General features: G+C 48.4%; 1 protein-coding gene across 1 annotated transcript in view; it reads right to left on the reverse strand.

Moving 5' to 3' along the window:
* The window catches only part of TMEM178B (transmembrane protein 178B), a 348,193-nt gene that overhangs the window by 233,624 nt on the left and 95,550 nt on the right, over positions 1 to 19,019 (reverse strand). The window contains exon 2 of the mRNA XM_036328533.1: positions 2,049 to 2,162. Coding sequence (XP_036184426.1) covers positions 2,049 to 2,162 — 114 coding nt within the window. The remainder of the gene's footprint in view (positions 1 to 2,048; positions 2,163 to 19,019) is intronic.

A 19,019-nucleotide genomic window follows, 5' to 3' on the forward strand; every position in this document is an offset into this window, starting at 1 on the left:
TGCTAAAATAATCCTCCTCCTTGCTGAAAAACTTTCACAAACTATTTTCATTGCTAGAAACAATTTTATTATATCATAATTATCATAATTATGGCATTGCCTCATAATCACTTGCTGTGTGAATGTATCTCTCTTTACCCCACCCTCATTCGCCTCCAGATGTAAGCTGTGGCCTCAGTATCCACCATGTGACGGTACATAAAGAAACACAGCAACTTTGGTTGAACTGCGTGAATTTGAATTGAAGCTGTTATGTCAATAACTTCTTCCTCCTTATATTCTATTATAACCACTATGACTTAAATTATATTTAAGTGGTTATTCAGCAAGGCCTATTGTGTATCCTGAACATTCCTCTAAGCCTCTAAGGCTTCTATAACCGACTACACTAGACCAGTGGTCGGCAAACTCATTAGTCAACAGAGCCAAATATCAACAGTACAACGACTGAAATTTCTTTTGAGAGCCAAATTTTTTAAACTTAAACTATATAGGTAGGTACACTGTTATTAACTAATTAGGGTACTCCTAAGGCTTAGGAAGAGCCACACTCAAGGGGCCAAAGAGCCGCATGTGGCTCGCGAGCCAGTTTGCCGACCACGGCACTAGACCAATGCAATGTGAGAAATAAGCAGCCATGGTCATGTATTTATGAAGTTGACTCCTTACATGTCTACCTCCAAAAAGGAAATTAATAGGCCCAATTCTTAGACCCTCTGAGACAACACTCACATTAGGATTAAATAGCATATGGTGTGCTTTACTGAATGGCTAGCACATAGGAACAGTCTTTGAACATGACCTCTCTGGCCCATTTCCCGGTTAGTGTCTCTCATGATGACAAAGCTTGTAGGGACAACCGTTTGGGTAATGCCTTTCCATCCACTGACATCTGCCATATCATTTCGAGCTAGTGGCAGGTAGGAACAACCATCCTGGCCACAGCTTCTTCCTGAAACCAATGAATGATTGATCTTTTTTGTTTACTTCTACTTGTCTCTCTCACCTCCCACTCCAAACTATGGTTGTTTGATTAAAGCCAAACCAAAAAGTGAAATATACCTGGAAGGCCCAGGCATGCAAAAAATAACCAGGCAGCAATAAGGAGAAGAAAGGTGTTTTTGGCCTTCATCAAAGTTTACCATCCTTTTTATCAAGAAACAGTAAAAGGCCCTCATTCACATAGCAATGTAAACTGAATCTTAACCTTGAGACATGTGAAAAAAGCCAGAATAGGAAAGAAATGACAAGAAACAAGGGCAGCATGAGGCTTACTAAGGAGTAAGGATGTGTTCACCTGAAGAACCGTGCCAGCAATGAAGGCGAGTTTCATGACACACAGCAGGTAGCCCCCATGGAACAGAAGGGTAAAAATAGCCAGCTAGCTCTGTTTGCTCATTAAGTCACACTTCCATCATAATTTAAGTCTCTGAGGATCTCTGACCAAGAAATTCCCCAACAATAGAAGCAGACATTGTGATCTTTGCTAAGCAATTGCATGAGAACCAGGGTCCCAAAGCCTATCACTCTGAGGGAAACAAAAACTTGTAAGTAGGGGACCCCACCCGAATGCAAATTCCCAAAGTGATGTAGCCCTAAACCAACAGCAATCACACCATGTGCAAAGGATGACACAAGGGATTAACAGGTTGCCACAATAATACTCCAAGCAACTGGGAGACAGGCTCAAATGAAATCCCAGGAGTTGGTTGGGTCAGGTAGGTGAAATCTCAAGTGCCTACCAGGGCAGTGATGAATGATCACTGATCAGTGTCTAACTGCTAGTTGTTTTTTGTTTGTTTGTTTGTTTGTTTGTTTTTGTCTTAATTTTAGAAGCAGACTCCTCAGATCTATAATACAATCAAAACCAACTGAGGCAATTCTGACCCACAGACATGGACACTTTGAGGACCTGCCTCCATGTGCTGAGATTGTCCACAGCCCTCAGAAGGAGGCACATCCATCTGTCCAGACCAAGCTGTTGATGGGCATTCAAGCCCCCGAGCCCTCCAAAGGTCACAGTCAAAGAAGGAATCGGGTGTACTTACGCAGGGCATGCCACTCATCCTGGCGGATGGTCTTCGTGATGTTGAAAGTGAGATTCCTTGGGATGGTGGCTGAGGAGTAGTGGTATTTGATGTATGTGCATCGCTCAATTTCTCCTGGCAAAGATAGACAGGAAACCAAATGTTAATGAGGCAGCAATCATTTTGGGGGCAGTTTCCAGGATCCATTTTTCTTTGGGGAAAGGGACCAGTTTTATATTGACCCTAGTGACACCTACTCTTTATGCAAGGCAGTAACTTTGACTCCAAAAGAATAACAGAGAAGAACTAATATCAGACACCAATCAATTTAGATAAATAAATAAAAAAACATATCTCTAGCATCATTCAGAGATGGGGAGGGCCACAGTTTAGGCTGATGGCTTGATAAGAAGGTGGTACCCATGTTTGTTTAATCTTAAGAAACTCAACTTTCAAGTCAAGGCATCAAAAGACACTATTGGTTTGCACCCCTGGACCAACAGAGAGCAGGCTTTGACCTTAATGATGTCATTTGTTAGAGGGGCCGCTTCCCTTTTCTATATCCCATCCCCCAACCTTACCTGTGAACACAAAGCACTCAGATCAATCCCTATTTCCTTGAATCGGTCTCTTCTCAGATTTCTTGGACAAAATTAAAGCCCCTTAACACACTCAACAAGTCAACAACTGGTCCAATAGGACTTTTACTGATTTGTTTTTATTGACCAATGCATGCTTGGTTAGTCAAATTATCAAAATTTTCCAAGATTTCACATCAGAGGCTCTCAAGCTATGGTTCTGGGACTGCAGCATCAGCATCCTCTGATTATTTGCTAGAAATGCAATTTCCCAGGCCTGACCCCAGACCTACTGAATCAGAAACACTGAGGTCAAGACTGCAATCTCAATTTTAATAAGCCCTCCAGGTGATTCTGTTATACACTTAAGTTTGAGAACCTCTGCCTTGGAGAAGGTAATAGAATTGCCAATGTATTAATTCATAAATCCACCATGTTTGCAAATTCCAACAGGAAGGCATGATTAGGAGTTCTTCCCTTGATACTCTTAGTCCCTGCAGGCATTTCCATGGATGTTTGCTTATTTGAGGGATATTAAAACCCAATGTCAGGGCATCATGAAGAATCAGGAAAGGAATGATTTTTAAAGGTTAGGGGTTTTAAAATTTGGTTTTGCACCTGAATAGATTTTGATGGTAATCCATTTTGCACCCCACTGATTTTCAATTTATAAGTGGTGGCACCTGATTGAATTGTTTGACCCCTGGTTCACTGTCAGCAGGGAAACCTGGCAATTGGAGAAGTGCAATAATTTAGACAGTGCCTCTCGTGAAACCAATGCCTTCCTGTAAATCATGCCTGGACAGCTGCCCAACTGCCAGTTATTGGCAGCCACTCTCCAATGGGACAGACGCTATCCAAAGAAGTGAAGTTGGGCAAAGTGCTATGCACTCTTTTCCTTTTGTCTTTGATTTGTCAAATCCTCTGCTTCTGTCTCCTTAGCCTACAGCATCCTGAGGTCTCTCACATGCCCCCAGCATTCCCCCTGACACATCGCCACCTTGTCTTCATTCTTCCCTAACTTGCTACTCCTGGAACAAAGTAGGCTACCAGATGGGTCTCTACTTCCTCAATTCACATTCATACCTCAAACCCACACACTCCAGTTTCCATTACTAGCACAACCTCCCATCTGGTCTATGACATCCCAGATCCCACAATCATCCCAAGGCCTCCTCCTCTCCGGTGGTGCCCCTCCTCCCTGACATCCAACTGGCCACCAAATTCTGCCAGCTCTACCTCAGAAATGTCCCTAGGTCCAGCCTCTCTTCTCTTTCCCCACTTCTCTCTGTAGTAGTCACATGAATAAGGACTGATGTCAGTGGACAGCCTTGTTTACTGAGACTTACTAGGTAGGAGAGCCATGCCAAGTGCTTTGTAGATCTGCAATTCCCACCTTGACTTATGTCATGGTGCCCACAGAGAAGTGTGTGAGGACTTGGGATAAGCAGAAGCGCTTCCAGGCCCTGCCCAGCCTTCCTGGAGGCTGAAGAAACCAACATCCACACATGTAACCCATTCATGTCCCATACTTATCCCACCAGCAGGAACGCTGTCATGAACACTGTCCTACCTAATCCTCATACAACCCAATGAAGAAGGCGTTATCATGAACATCCCCCTATTTTACAAATAAGAACATGGAGGCTCACGAATATTGAGTGACTTGCTCAAGGAAGTAGCAGCTCAAGGATGAGAACCCAGAACTGTCTGATTGAGTTTCCCCCACCTGGCCACTCTCCACATTGCTGCTTGGAGTGTCTTCCAGAAAGGAAAATGTGGTCTTGTTTACCCCCACAGTACCCCATACTCCTCACAAAGCCCCAGCCCCCACTCCAGGTCCCCTTCAGCCCAGTCATCACACACCCTGGGCTCTAGCCAGGTGGCCCTTCCCACCTTGCCCCGACTGTGCCCTACCTGTTCAGGACACTGCACCTACTCTCCTCCCTGCCTTTCTTCACATGATACATGTCTACTTGTCCTCAGAGGAGGCCTAAATGGCAGCTCCTAGCAAAGTCTTCCTTGTGCCCACAGCGCCTAGCAGTAGGCATCACTGGCCCCACCCCCTCCTCCTCGGGCTCCTGTCCTGCCCAGCAAGCACACCCATGGGCTGTGATTTATCTGTTTACATGCCTCACTCCCCCACTAGATTATGAGTTTCTCAAGGGCAGGGACTTGTCTATCCATTCATCTTTATCTCCCTAGTTCCCAGCACAGGGTGAGCACCAATAACATGTGCTTTGAAGAAAGGAATGACTAATATGAGGTGCCCTTTATAAGACCACAGTGGGCAAGGGATCCAACAGCTTCTATTATATACAGGGGATTGACATAATTGAGGCAAATTCGAACGTAATGAATAAAAGGACGTGATTGCTGCAGAACTCTGTGTGTCAACAGCAACACTCCTTCCTTGTGTGGACAGTATACAGAGAGGCTTATTAGTCACAGTGAGATGGAAGAAATGGCAAATGCACACAGGGGCCTCTCACTGCACCTGGAAATGTCATCCAAGGGGCAAAAAGGACAGTGTTTTAAAAGAAAAAAAAAGGAAGAAAAGAAACAGGAAAGATTTAAAACATATAAAAGGATAGAGGATTTTAACAAGAATACCATCAGCAACTACCTTGGCTGAGTACTGCCTTGGACAGGTACCACTGAGCAGGTTATGCCCTGACAAGAACACCTCTGAGGATACCGGATGCTGAAATCCAGCCACTGCCCCACTCACCGTGCTTGCCCCCTGCTGAGATAGGGGAGCATTGCCCCTGCCAGAGGGAATGCCTCAGTCTAACCTGCACAAGGGTGTCATAGAAGCTAGCAGCTGCCCTACACGCAACAATTTGAAGATCAAACAAAATACTCCCAAAATCCCACTGGTTACAGCCAGATTGGCGCCCACCAGTAATGTCTCAGAAAAGTACCTGATTTGGGGCTAAACTCAGGTTATCTCAGTGTCAAAACAACTCAACAAATAACCACAGGTTCCAGGTGGGCTGCAGTCACCTCCCTTAGCCCGAATCTCCCCCAGCGCACTCGGCAGGAGCAAGGAGCTGGCGACAGACACCTCAGGTGGCCGGCCAGGGAGCCTGGCGGGGCCTCTGCCACAGCTGTGGCCCCGTTGGAGGCCTCACTGTTTCTTTGCCTCAGGGACACGAGCATCCTGCCTCGACAGCAATTAGGTTTGAAAGACTTAAATATTGCCTGAGAAGAGAAGCAAAATATTTATTCATGTGTCTGCGGGTCCTGTCAGTGTGCTGGGCTTTTGTAAACACAAGCACCATCTGGGCACCAAATTCGTGTGCCCAGAATGCGGGCTTCCCAATGCAAACAGGTTTTCCTGCCACGAATGGTGAAGAGGGGCCACCTAGGAGGCAGTGGCAAAGCCCAGGGCCTTACCTGGGAAGATCAAGCCTGTCTTCCAGACTCCTGCATTCCAGTCAGAGACAGAGCCTCCCCTCAGGAAGCCTCAGCTAGGAGATGGGAGGCACTTGGGGGTAAGGGGCACTCTACACCTTCAACCTTCTGAGCTGGTGACCCTCCTACATGTCAGGGTCCTAGACAGACAGGATAGCCACATGGGGAAAGGAGGAGAGTTTCAAAAAGGGACAATTTACAAAGCTGGGCAGAGGATGTAAACAGACCCACAGAGGGTGGTGCAGGGACCTGGGGCTGGCAACGGGAGTTGGCATAACCCAAAGGCCCAGAAAGGGAGCTGTCACCTGACATGGAGAGGGTGGCTGTATGGAGAGGTGATGCAGCCTTTGGCAGAGAGTCACAGCCAACCTGCGGTGAGGGGGCAGGGTATAAACACCCAACCTCTCCCTCTTCCCTCCGTCATCTCCTGCCTATTCCCCCCAAAAGCTGAACCCAACTGGAAGCCAGAGGGCAGGCCAGTCTTCAGGAGCAGAGAAGAGGTACAAGGCAGGGACTGGATCCAAGGGCCAGATACAGGCTCACTCCCTCTGAGGCTGGAAGAACAAGAGCACAGGTATACCCGGGACAGATGATGACACAGAGACCAGGACACACACACATTGAAGTCTGGATCTAACCACACCTTACAATCATACCAGCAGGAGGTTTTCCTCTCACGTGTATCCTGATTACTTAGGGAAGGAGTCTATTACTCAAGAGTAATAGCAGGAGTCTTCTTAGGCAGAGTGATTTCAGAGGCAGCGCTGGGACCCACCCCCACTCCACCAAAAATTATCTTCCCTGAGCAGGTGCCATAGTACTTTCAATTCTTCCATTAGAGTCATTCCTTTGGGTCAGATATTGTTCTCTTAGGCACCCATTTTTAAAGCTCTTTTAAATAAGTCTGAAGGAGTAGCATGAGTCACTAATGCTTAGATGAGAATGGGCTTCCACAGTCCCCTCCCTCCAGACCAGAGGGAACCTAAGCAGCAGAGAAAAGAGATGCTGAGAAAGGCATGAAGGACCCATGGCAGCTCCTGAAGAGGTGGGGGGTAAGCTCCAAAGACAAACCCACTACTTTGAAACTGTTCCCAGCATTGGCCAGAGTGGGCCTGAGGAAGACTCAGAAACAGAACTCCCTCACCCCCTCACTTTAAAAGTGGAGTGATCTGTGCAGCCAGTATGGAAAACAGTATGGAGATTCCTTGAAATATTACAGCTAGAATGACCACATGATCCAGCAATTCCACTTCTGGGTATTTAGCCAAAGGAAATGAAATCACTATTTCAAAGGGATATCTGCACCCCCATGTTCATTGCCACATTATTCACAGCCAAGACATGGAAACAAACTAAGTGGCCATCAACAGATAAATGCGTAAAGAATATGTATATATGAGATCCATATACACAATGGAATATTTTTCAGCCGTAAAAAAAAAAAAAAAAAAAGAAAGAAAATCTTGCCACTTGCAACAACATGGATGGACCTTGAAGGCATTTTGCTAGGTGAAATAAGTCAGACAAAGACATATCATAGAACCTCACTTAATGTGGAATCTTAAAAAAACAAACTTATAGGTATGTGGGGGAAGCACAGGACTTGGCTGGATAGTCTGTAAGGAGGATTCTCCAAAAGGTCGGGGCCCTCTGGGGGACCTTGCCGAAGGTGGCAGCCCCTGCCTTGACTTTTCCAAACAAGTCTGGGCCCTGGGTATTTTGCTGGAATCTCTATGTTTAGTCTTTAAGACCTGACCTTGTAGAAGCATGTGCTTTCTCAAGGATTCTTACCCTGCTGATTGTATCTAAAGGTTAATTTCAGTTCAAGCTGTTGTTACAATAAAAGCCTAAGGAGGCAGGCAATCGGGGCTGTTTTGGCTCCTTATGCCAACCAGCCCCTTAGTCTTCTCTTTCACAGAAACGTGTTTTAGAGTAATCCATTCATCCATTGCTCAGGGTCTGCTAGTCAGTCCTGGAATAGATACAAAGAACAGATTGGGGGTTGCCAGAGACAGGGCAATGGGGGCAGGGGGGAGGGAATGGGCAAAGATGGTCAAAAGATACAAATTCTGAGTTATAAGATAAATATTTTCTGGATATGTAATATGCAGCATGGTGACTGTAGTTAACAATACTGCATTGAATATTTGAAAGCGCTAGGAGAGAATTTCTTAAAAGTTCTCATCCCAAGGAGATAATTGTAACTATGTGAGGTGATGCATGTTACCTAGACTTACTGTGGTAACCATTTTTCAATATATACATACTAGAGGCCCGGTGCACGAAATTAGTGCACTGGGGGCGTGGGGGAGGAGTCCCTCAGCCCAGATTGCGAGAGAGCGCAGGCCAGGCTTAGGGACCCCACCAGTGCACGATTGGGGCTGGGGAGGGATGAAGGAGGTTGGCCAGCCGGGGAGGGACCACGGGAGGGCTCCAGGGCCTGTCTGGCCTGTCTCACTCACTGGCAAGCTAACCTACCAGTCAGAGTGTCTGCCCCCTGGTGGTCAGTGCATGTCATAGAGAGTGGTTGAGCAGCATTAGCATATCATTAGCATATCACGCTTTGATTGGTTGAATGGCTGACCGGACCACCGGACACTTAGCATATTAGGGTTTTATTATATAGGATAGCAAATCAACACATTGTACACACCAAACTAATACAATGTTATGCCAATTATATCTCAGTAAAACTAAAAAAAGTGGAATGAGGCTGGTTATGTGATGGTCAAATGTATTTAAGAAAAGTTGGGCTAGACAACATTTAAATGTTTTTGTAGGACTTTAAGAGTTTTAATGTACATTGTGACACCCCCAGAGGGACAGGTCTGGCACGGAGACTTTCCCAGATGCCTCCGACCCCAAATCTTTTTTATCCAAAGCACAGTTTCTACTGCTAGACTGTGAGTCCATCAAATCAGAAACCAAGTCTCTTGTTTACATTTCTACCCTCAGGGCCAGGCAAGCCATTGGCACACAGCGAGCCCTCAGTATATATTTGGATAAATGAAGAATGAATATTAGGGCATGTTACTTGATCAGTGATCAACAAGGTAAATAAAGCTGTTGGCTCTGAGTACTTGCTGGTCTCTTCTGGAAAGCTGTGTCTTGGGGAGTCCAGCAGAACTACCCAGGGTGCACAAGGCCTTGAAATAAGTCAGGGTCTCTGTGGACAGAATCAGAGCAGTGGTTCTCGGGGCCCTGGGTGCTCCTCGACTCCAGCCACAGTGGCAGTGGGTGCTCCCCAGCAAGGTGACAGCTCCCATGTCAAGCACCCAGCACCCCACATGGCACACTTCACAAGTCCACTTGGCTCCTGTTGGGTGGCCTGAAGGAGCACAGGAGAGTCACCGCTCAGGAGGGCAGCCCTCAGTGATGGGGCGAGAGGCACCCATCCTCTGGGAGGGTAACTGTGGGCGCACTCTGCACAGCTTGCTCGGAGAATGGCCTCTGGGGTCTGACCTGAAACTCACATGCACACATCACTGGTTTCTCCTCCCATTTCCTGGGAGCCCCCAAGTCCCTGTCTCCTCTACTTGGGGGAGAGGGCAAACTAAGAAGGACCCCCTAATGGAGAGCAGTGCATGTGGTTTCCATGTTTGAAAACAGTGGGAATGGCAGTAAGTAAAAGAGATTGGTCCCATTTAATGCTGAGGCCACTTTGAAGGGTGGCATGGACTCCCAGAGCTGAGCTCCCCCATTTCTTTCTCAGCTCCCCCACACCCTTCTGTTCTTCTCTTCTGTGGGGATCTGAAGTTCCTAGAGACACAGGGATGGACCACTGACCACCTCTGAGAGTCTGCGTGTTCCCTTCATCTCAGAGTTCCTTCTTTAAAAACAAACAAACAAACAAAAAAACACCTATTCAATGCCTTCCATATGCCAGACACTCATATTTTATCCTGCCACCCTCACAAGATAAATATTAGAGAAACTAGAGGCCCAGTGCACAAAAATTTGTGCACTCGGGGGTGGGTCCCTCAGCCCAGCCTGTGCCCTCTCGCAGTCTGGGACCCCTCAGGGGATGTCCACCTGCTGGCTTAGGAGGATTGGGCCTAAGCTGACAGTCAGACATCCCTCTGGCAGCCTGGGAGCCCTCGGGGGATGTCCACTTGCCAGCGGGGAGCAGGCCTAAGCTGCAGTCAGACATCCTTAGTGCTGCTGAGGAGGCGGGAGAGGCTCCTGCCACCACCGCTGTGCTGGCAGCCGTCAGCCTGGCTTGTGGCTGAGCAGAGCTCCCCCTGTGGGAGCGCACTGACCATCAGGGGGCATCTCCTGCAGTGAGCATCTGACCCCTGGTGGTCAGTGTGTGTCAGAGTGACCAGTCATTCCCAGTCATTCTGCTGTTAGGGTCAATTTGCATATTACCCTTTTATTATATAGGATAACCCATTTGACTGATGAAGAGGGAGAGTTTGGACAGATGAAGGTCCTCCCAGAGTCACTCGGGAGCTGGAGGAAAGCCCGTGTCCCTGTGTGAGCATGGTGGTTTCTGACACCGTGGCTGCAATGACTGGCTGCCTGGGTGAAGAGCCCCTAGAAATAGGACTGTTTTGCAGCCATGGTGCCTTATACATAAAGGAGCTCTAGATGTCTACTGATGAAGGAAGAAAGTAAGAGAGGAGGTGACGTCACTATGCCTGCTGCTCCTCTTCCCACGGTGCCAATGGCAAAGCCCAGAACGCCAGGTCTGTCCCACTGACCTGCCTCAGCTGTGGCCACAGCGTTCGCCTGCATGGCCTCACTTTGATGACTATCTTGCCCGCGGGGCTGACAGTTCGTAGTCATCTTTCTAGCCTGAGGCCTTTGCTCTGTGCTTAATAAATGGAAAGATTAAGTAGAAAGCAAAGAATATAGAAAAAAATGTAACCCAACATTTTTTTAAAAGATGAAACCAATTAAAGCTTTAAGTTTTGGACTTTGTCTCCTCTATAAAGGGTATTTTCTCAAAATCAAAGAAACAAGTTAAAATGACATCTTAGCAGAAACAGGAAGCAGGGAGACTTTCTTGTAGGGAACTGGGACAGGCGCAGATCAGACGTCTCAGCGTTATTACAGCTGAATTCTGTAGCCGGCCACAACGTGGAGCAGAGGAACGCTGGCATTTAGGGGGTTAAAGGTTTGACATCAGAAGCAAAACAGTGTCCCTGATGAAACAGGATGGAAACCAGGAATGTTCCAGAGGTTCAAGGAGGGCCAACGAGGATTGGGATTCCCACCCCTAACCCCAAACCTTTGTCCGCAAGCAGAGCAGGAAGGGGACAGGAGTCAGGAGGGCAAACCTTGGGCAACCGACCAACCAGCAATGCTGACAAGGGCTCTTGCAATTTAAGATGCACCTTCCCATGCCTCCTTAGTGCCTCTGCTCTTTCCAGCTGCTCTGAGCCAAAGGATTTGCAAGGCTTAGCGCTACTGCAGGCCTGGCCAGAAGGGATGTTTTCTTGTCTTCAGACTGAGCAAAAGTGTTACCTCCATTTTTATTTTTAATGCTTTCAAGTGCTTTCCATTCTGTCTGCTTTGTTTTTGGTGCTTGTGGCATTGGCATAGCCTTCTTAGCCATTCTGTATGTACTGCATAGGCGAAATCCTAAATATTTAATTCCTTTCCATTCTACGTTACAAAAATGTTTGTTATGATCAGTGCTCAGGCGCTCCTGATTCACACACATGGAATTTCATTCTCAAGAACCCTGCTCCCAAGTGCCAGCCCCCCGCGCACCCACCAACACATTCCTGACCCCTCAGCCCATCCTTCTGCTGGCTACTACGGTAACAGGGATTTGTATAGTAATCATGTCTCTGTAGTAAAAGCTCTGAGATAGGGGAGCTTGTGCTTTCCATCTCTGTACACCCAATGGCCTAAGTGGTGCTACTGTTAAAATGAGTGTTAGCATGTGCTCAATGAATGCTTTCTAAGTGACTTTATGATATAGCATTATCTCATTTAAACCTAAAAGTGAGATCCTCTTATTATCCCCACTTCACAGATGAGGGCATCAAGGCTCAGAAGAGGTATCCATATCCTGCCAAGAACGCACAGCTCTTATGTGTCACATAACATGCTCACCTAACACTCGAAGAAAAATTGGGAAAAATCAAGCTCTTCTCCAAGGTTTTCCATGGGGAATAAATAAAGCAAAACTTTTCCATTTACTGGGATTTGCAGCGTCTAGACTTTGCTGCTCTTATCAGAGGAAGACAGCATTTGCTTCCAACACTCCCCTAACGAGCTGGAGAGAAGGCAGCTCGCAGGCGCACTGCAATGAAGGACAGCTTGAGTGTTTGCTCCCTTGTATCTGCCACATCCTTGTCCCCACCTCAGGACAAGCCACTTACCAGAGGGCCCCTGAGGCAAGTTACTCAACCTCTCTGAGCCTCATTTCCCCATCTACAATAATACCACCCACCTCAAAAGATTGATGAGGAATAAATGAGATAACCCATGCAAAAAAAACCTGCTCCCTAGTAAACATTCAATAAGTGCTCGCATCATTTATCAGTTAGTCTCTGGGACACCATCCCGTGCCCATATAACAGCCCATAAATATTTAAAGACAGCACTCTCGCCCTCCCACCCCAGTCTCTGCTTTCCTTCCAGAACTTAGACACTTCAGGGTCTGCGACCACAGTTGTAAAAACTCAGCACAGCCCCGGTCTTCCCCTCAGTGTTCTGACTCTGTGTCGAAATCTCTCCAGTGCCACACGGACCACAATCTCTCCCTCCTACAGTCAGGCCAGTGAAAGACCTGCAGGACTCTGAGCTCCAGGTTCTGGGAGCCATAACTCTGTGGAAGCAGCCAGTTCCCTGTGCGCTTATGGGCAGCCGTGTCCCAGGCTGCTCACGCAGAGGGGATAGTGCCCACGTATTTTCCTCCAGGGAAGCTATTAGGCCACCACGTGCATGGTCAGCTGTCTTTTCTTGTTTAGTGGTTGTTTTTTTGTGTCTTGTTTTGTTGCCTCCTGCAGAATCTCCAATGTGTTCCAGCCCCTGAAGAAATTTTTGGATTGTGATCCTGTCGTTCAGTCCCATGCACTCTGTCAGCGGCCCATCCCCATCCTCCAAGTCATAACTAAAACCCTCATCAGGGCAGCACTGGGAGCAGAAAGCTGCCCACACACACCACAGATTTCCTTGTGACCAGACATCAAACCACTGAAGGAGAGCTCTTCAGGTGGGGCCATTCGGCCTGCCAGGGATTCTGCTCGCTGACCCACCTCCCTGACCCACTCCCCTGCCTCGTCTACCTGGATATCATGAGAGACCCTGCCAAACCATTCACCCCACCAACCCACCTGGAAGCACCTCCGAGGAGGGAACAGTCACTCCAGAGTGCTTGCTCAGTCTCTCGGCATCACAGCTTCCTGGCTGAGCGCTCACCCACCTGTTTCATGAGACCCGTGGACAATTTCCAGAGCATCCTCTTGCCGGGCTACTCATCTGTGTCCACGGACCCTGCTCACCTACCTCCAAGCTCACAGAGCTTTAGATGCCCTCAGGCCATCTGGTCTCCCCTCTCCAGCAGGATGGTCCCACTGGAGATGCCACTGCCCATGTTCCTTCCTGTCCTATGACATCGTCCAATGGTCAACACTCCAATTAAGACATTACTAATGAGAGAGGTACACCATGCACCTGATGTGGATGGTCCCCAATGACCCCACAGAGCATGGACCCTGTTGCTCTGATCACCCATTCACACACCAGGTTCTTTCCATCACTTTACCAAGTGACTCTTTTCCTTGACTTAGTATTGTGGCATCTAACAACCTTCTGTGCTAAAGGTCACCTCACCTTGGGTGGGAGCTACAAACTTTTTATCCTAATTTCCTCACTCCTGATTGCAAATGTCTTCCCCTTTTGAGTCTTTTAGCCTATTTTAAACAAGGCATTTTAAAAGGTCATTACATAGTGACTTCCTCACAAAAGGTAATGCAGACTGAGGTGTTGCCACACTCCTCCATCTTCCCCGGAAGGTTTTGGTTGCCTTTTTCCCCCAATTTGCTCATGTACTTTCCAGCTTGAATCAGGCTGCTTGGGAGAGAATGAGATGGTGAGATATGGCTTTAAATTACCATTTGGGGTGTAGTAAATAACCTGTTCCTTATTCCCATCACATCCCTAACGACCTTCTGGAAAGTTCAGAGCCCCCAACTGCTGCTGCCCTCGCCTCCCGCCCCAGCACACAGACCCCCAGTGCGCGAGGCGAGGCTCCTCCAGGCACAGTTTCAGCTGGAGGAAGGCTCATCAATCTCCAGGCTCTGACAGACAAACGAGGCGAGAAGGAGACCAAATCTGGTCTTTCACTGGAAAACAATGAGCTCATGCTTTCTCTCCAGGGACCCAGGAAGTGGAGACAGGTCTTGAGATGGGAAGACAGTGATGGAGACAGCAGGAGTGATGAAGGATGGGCAGGAGAGAGGGGGGAGGCCAGTCTGGCACTTTTTTAATGTCACTTTTGATAAGAATCCCCAGCTCTCAGGCCAAAGGGAAGTGTCTCTGTTCTTTAGATTAAGAATCCAGCATGAGGCAGGCGTTCTACAGGGCAGGGGCAGAGAGAAGACAAACAGAGGCGGAAACCCTTCATTCCTGCTCCTTCAGAGAAAAGTAGGATGCCCATTCATGACGCACTAGCATTGCAGGTGCCAAGGCAGGCGTGGCTCGCCTGTGTCTGTCACTGCACCAGGTGTTGGGCGCCAGGTGGGATCCTGGACCAACCCTGGGGATATCTTTCTCGATGGTGGGTCTTCACCGCAGACGGGTATCTCTCCAAGGCCAATGCCACTCTCTAGGCTGAACCCGACAAGAATGAGAGAATACGGACAGCTGCTCAGATGTTCCCAGATAGCTGGCTGAAATGTTTGGTTCCAGCCCAGAGAAAAAAATCCAGATTACTGAGTTTTCCAGTTTCCATCTGAAAAAGGAGTTATACAATGATGATTTTACTCCTTACCAGTAAATTCAGGGCAGGGGAGAACAAGAGAGAGTGGATTAGAAGAAGCTGGGTTGTATATGAGAAACCAAATTCAAATAATTGATTAGTTATTTTACTCTTCATCCTGTTCTGTGCCTTAGCTAAAAACTGAATGAAACCCAAAGATCACAGAAAGAAAGCAGAAAGCCCAATTAGATTGTTTTCCTTTATGCCTCTATTCACAAGATGGACTATTTTCTTGTTTAAGTTACATGCCGAGGCTCAATTAGAAATGTTCATTAAAGTGTTAACTTACCCTGACTCGAGGGTGGAAATGAAATTCAAAACCAGATATGAAAGTATGAATAGCGAGTTAGTTATTCACCCCTCCCTGTTGTGTCCGGACACTACACAGCGGGTGGAGGCCTGGGCCCTGGAACCAGCTTGCCTGGGGTCCGTCCGATCCTGGCTTGGAGACTCTGAGTACGTGGTCCTGGCCAAATTCACATAGCCCTCTGTGCCTCGGTGTCTTCCCTGTAAAGGGATGTAATACACATATCTACCCCTTAGGGGTGCTGTGAAATTCAATGAGTTAATATAGGCAAAGCACTTAGCACCTGGCACACTGTAACAGCATTACTGTTATTATGTCTTCAGACACACGACAGCACCATATCGGGCCAGATCTATGATGTGCGCCAGACGTCAGGTGAGTCCTTTGAGTCATGCAGCGAGCACGGACCTGGCATGGTTTAGCAAAAGAAGTGGAGGTTCCAGGAGACCACTTCCTAGCACGCTGCCTTCTTGCCACCTCATGCTCTTTCTCAGCCATGGCTCTGCAGGGATGGGCAAACTTTTTGACTGGAGGGCCACAATGGGTTCTTAAACTGGACCGGAGGGCCGGAACAAAAGCATGGAAGGAGTGTTTGTGTGAACTAATACATGCTAACACTGCTGCTGGTGAAGGAGCGGAGGGGAGAGCAAGAGAACCCTCCACTCTTTCGGCTCCGTGGGCCGGATAGAACAGCCGAACAGGCCGGATCCAGCCCGCGGGCCGTAGTTTGCCCACAGCTGCTGTAGCGTCTCCCCCAACCCCAGCTCAGGACATTTCCCATAGCTCCAACCTGGCTGCGTCCCATCACCCTGCTCCTGCCTCGTGCACTGGGACCACCACCCCCATTTCCAGGTCCTCTAGGACTAGTTACCCCAGTGAGCTCTCCGACACGTCGCCCCACTGTCTCTAAGATCCTCAGACACATCCACAGAAGCAGTGCTACATCTGCACAGCACCGAGTCTAGTGTGACCACCTACACCCAGGGAGATGGTGACTTAGGACAAATCTTTAACCTGAGAAGATGACATCAGGTGGTTGAACAAATAATCTAGCCCTAACCTGATGAATCGCTGTAAGGAGGAATTCCTCATTTGTCAATTTTCTGGAAATTTTGCCCCACATTCCAGCACCCAATCAAAATACCTAAACCTAACAGAGTTGAAGAATATCAAGGTAAAGTTAAGGGGAAGAAACTTCCAGACACTGTTGTTGGGAGTACAGATGGTTACAAACACCTGACAGAATCAAGTATATGTAGGTGCCCTTGTAAGTATATATACCACATGGCCCCAAAATTATACCCCCAGAAAAACTGCTGTGTATTTGCATGAGCAGATGTACAAGATGCTAAGAATTGCCTGCAAAAATAGTCAAGGCCTAAAGATCCATCGATTAGAAGAGACAAGATATGATGTGGGTATATTATACAATAGCTTAAATAATGAGCTAGAACTATATATATTAATAGAGATAAACATAGACCTCAAAATATGTCATGTGAAAACAGAATTACAGAGTTTTAACTATAGTATCTTTGTTCTTGTCTGTATTTTAGATTTTTTTTCTCCCATAAAATATAGTCACCTTGGAAAAATTAGAAAAAAGCACAATCACGTCTAGAGAAAAAAATCCACTTATCACTCCCTTAATAAAAATCAAAGCCACATTATCCAAGTTTAGTGGCGAGAGAACCTTCTTGGGGGCCCTGGGTCACCTCCCACTGATCTTCTGCTGGGTGTTCCCTAACCAACCATGGTGCTGGCCCCATGGGGGTTAGATGCCGAGGGGGACAAATGAGACAGAAACACAGGAAAAGGCAAGGAGCACAGGATATGGTGAATGCTACATGGTGCGGGGGTTAGGGGAAGAGAGATCACGGTGGCTGAGGAATTCGGGAAAGGCTAACACCTTCTTCGGCTCGGCAGGAGGTAGAATATGGGGGAGGGGGGCCTGGGGCCAACCCACATCTGAGGAGTCTGCAGCTAACACACCAGGAAATAGAAAACCCTGACTACTGTGGGGCTGGGTCCCTCGGGGCACTATTTGGGCTGGAGGCAGAGCACTGGGGGAGAAGTCAGGGAGGGGCTGTCATGGTTGTCCAGGCACCAGTGCCAGGCCTGAGTGCGGCTGGAGGTATGGACAGAGAGGTCATTGGTGGAGCCCTTCCGGTCTGCCCTGGTCCTGCCCCCATGGAGCAGTATCCTCACCCTGGGCTGGCACTTCTGCTGGAGCTGAGTCGAACAGCTGCTCCGGCTTTCAGAGTACAGGATCAAAGAGGTGGCGAGGATGCCTCTGGAACCCCAGGCACCCAGACTGACAGAGTGAAGAGGAGCAAACCATCCTAGCAGAGTATATACTCCCTAGAGGCTGCCCAACTCCTCCCCAAGGATGTGACCATCACTCTGGGGCCCCTTCTGTTCTTCACCCAGGGAGACACTGAAATCAGCAGCCAGCACGCAGACGCATGGCAAGATCAGACAGACAGACAGCTGTCTTTTACCTAGTTTTGCAAGGCCTCAGGGAGCCACCCCATTCACTATAATAAAACTGAACTGGTGCAGCATCAGTCTGGTGAGGAGGCTTTCTGAAGGGACTTGGGATCCAGAAAGCAGAGCCAAGAGCAGGATGATCCAAAGGAGGGACTGAGGCAGAGCAGCCGGGGCAGGGCCTCAGCATCGAGGACAAGGTGCAGGGGCAGGGCGGGATGGAATGGTTAAAGGAGGGCATAGGCAGCTAATATTGGAGACATTTCCACTCACTTATGTTTTCCCTGCTTAAAGAAGACAGAACACATTAAGAATCCTATCTAATAAAGAGGGAATATGCTAATTGACCCTCATACCATCACAAAGATGGTGGTGCCCACAGCCAATAAAGAGGGAGTATGCTAATTGACTGTCACGCCCTCAAAGATGGTGGCACCCACAGCCACAAGATGGCAGCGCTCAGTACCCTCAGCCCTGGCAGGGCACTGCGCACCTGCCTCCAGAGTCCCCCAGTTCTCTCAGTCCCCCAGCCAACTAGGGCCGGCCCGAGGCACAGGCAAGCCTCAGCTGTCGGCTGCCCAGCCTCCCAGGGCCACCCAAGGCTCAGGTAACCAGGGCCGGCCAAGGCTTGCGCTGCCGGCAGTGGCAGCAGCAGAGGTGTGATGGGGCATTGCCTTCCCCTGATCGCCAGGTCGCCTCCCACCCCTGAGGGTTCCCAGACTGTGAGAGGGGGCAGGCCGGGCTGAGGGACGCCCCCTCCAGTGCATGAATTTTCATGCACCGGGCCTCTAGTTTTTAAATAAAAATAAATATACAATAGAAAGATGCCACTTCTAGAGAGTTAGTGCTGCAAACTGCACAGTGCAGAGACGTTTTTGGAATAGAGAGGGACCCTAAGGAGCCAGGGGTTTGAGGCAGGTATGAAGCATCAAAGCAAGTGGAGTCTGAACTGCTACTGAGGTAGACCCTGAAGTAAACATCTGGAAATGAAGACTACTCCCTGCAGAGTCCCCCTTCTCTCCTATCTCTGATCCTGGGTGCAGCAGCCCCCTGTCAGCTCCCAAGATATCTGTCTCAGTGCTTCCTCCTGCCGGACCAGCCATGCCCACTTGTCCCTTCCCTGGGTGGTGTCACCTCCATGCTCTGACGGTCTGTCTCTAACTGCTCTAATTCTCAGCTGATCTCGGCCCCTCCCTGCTGCCCCTCCCCTCCCATGGACTACCTGATACTTCCTTTCCTCAGCATGGCCCTCTGTCTCCCCAGGC

The sequence above is a fragment of the Myotis myotis genome, unplaced genomic scaffold (assembly GCF_014108235.1).
Source record: "Myotis myotis isolate mMyoMyo1 unplaced genomic scaffold, mMyoMyo1.p scaffold_m19_p_11, whole genome shotgun sequence".
Classification (NCBI taxonomy): Eukaryota; Metazoa; Chordata; class Mammalia; order Chiroptera; family Vespertilionidae; genus Myotis; species Myotis myotis.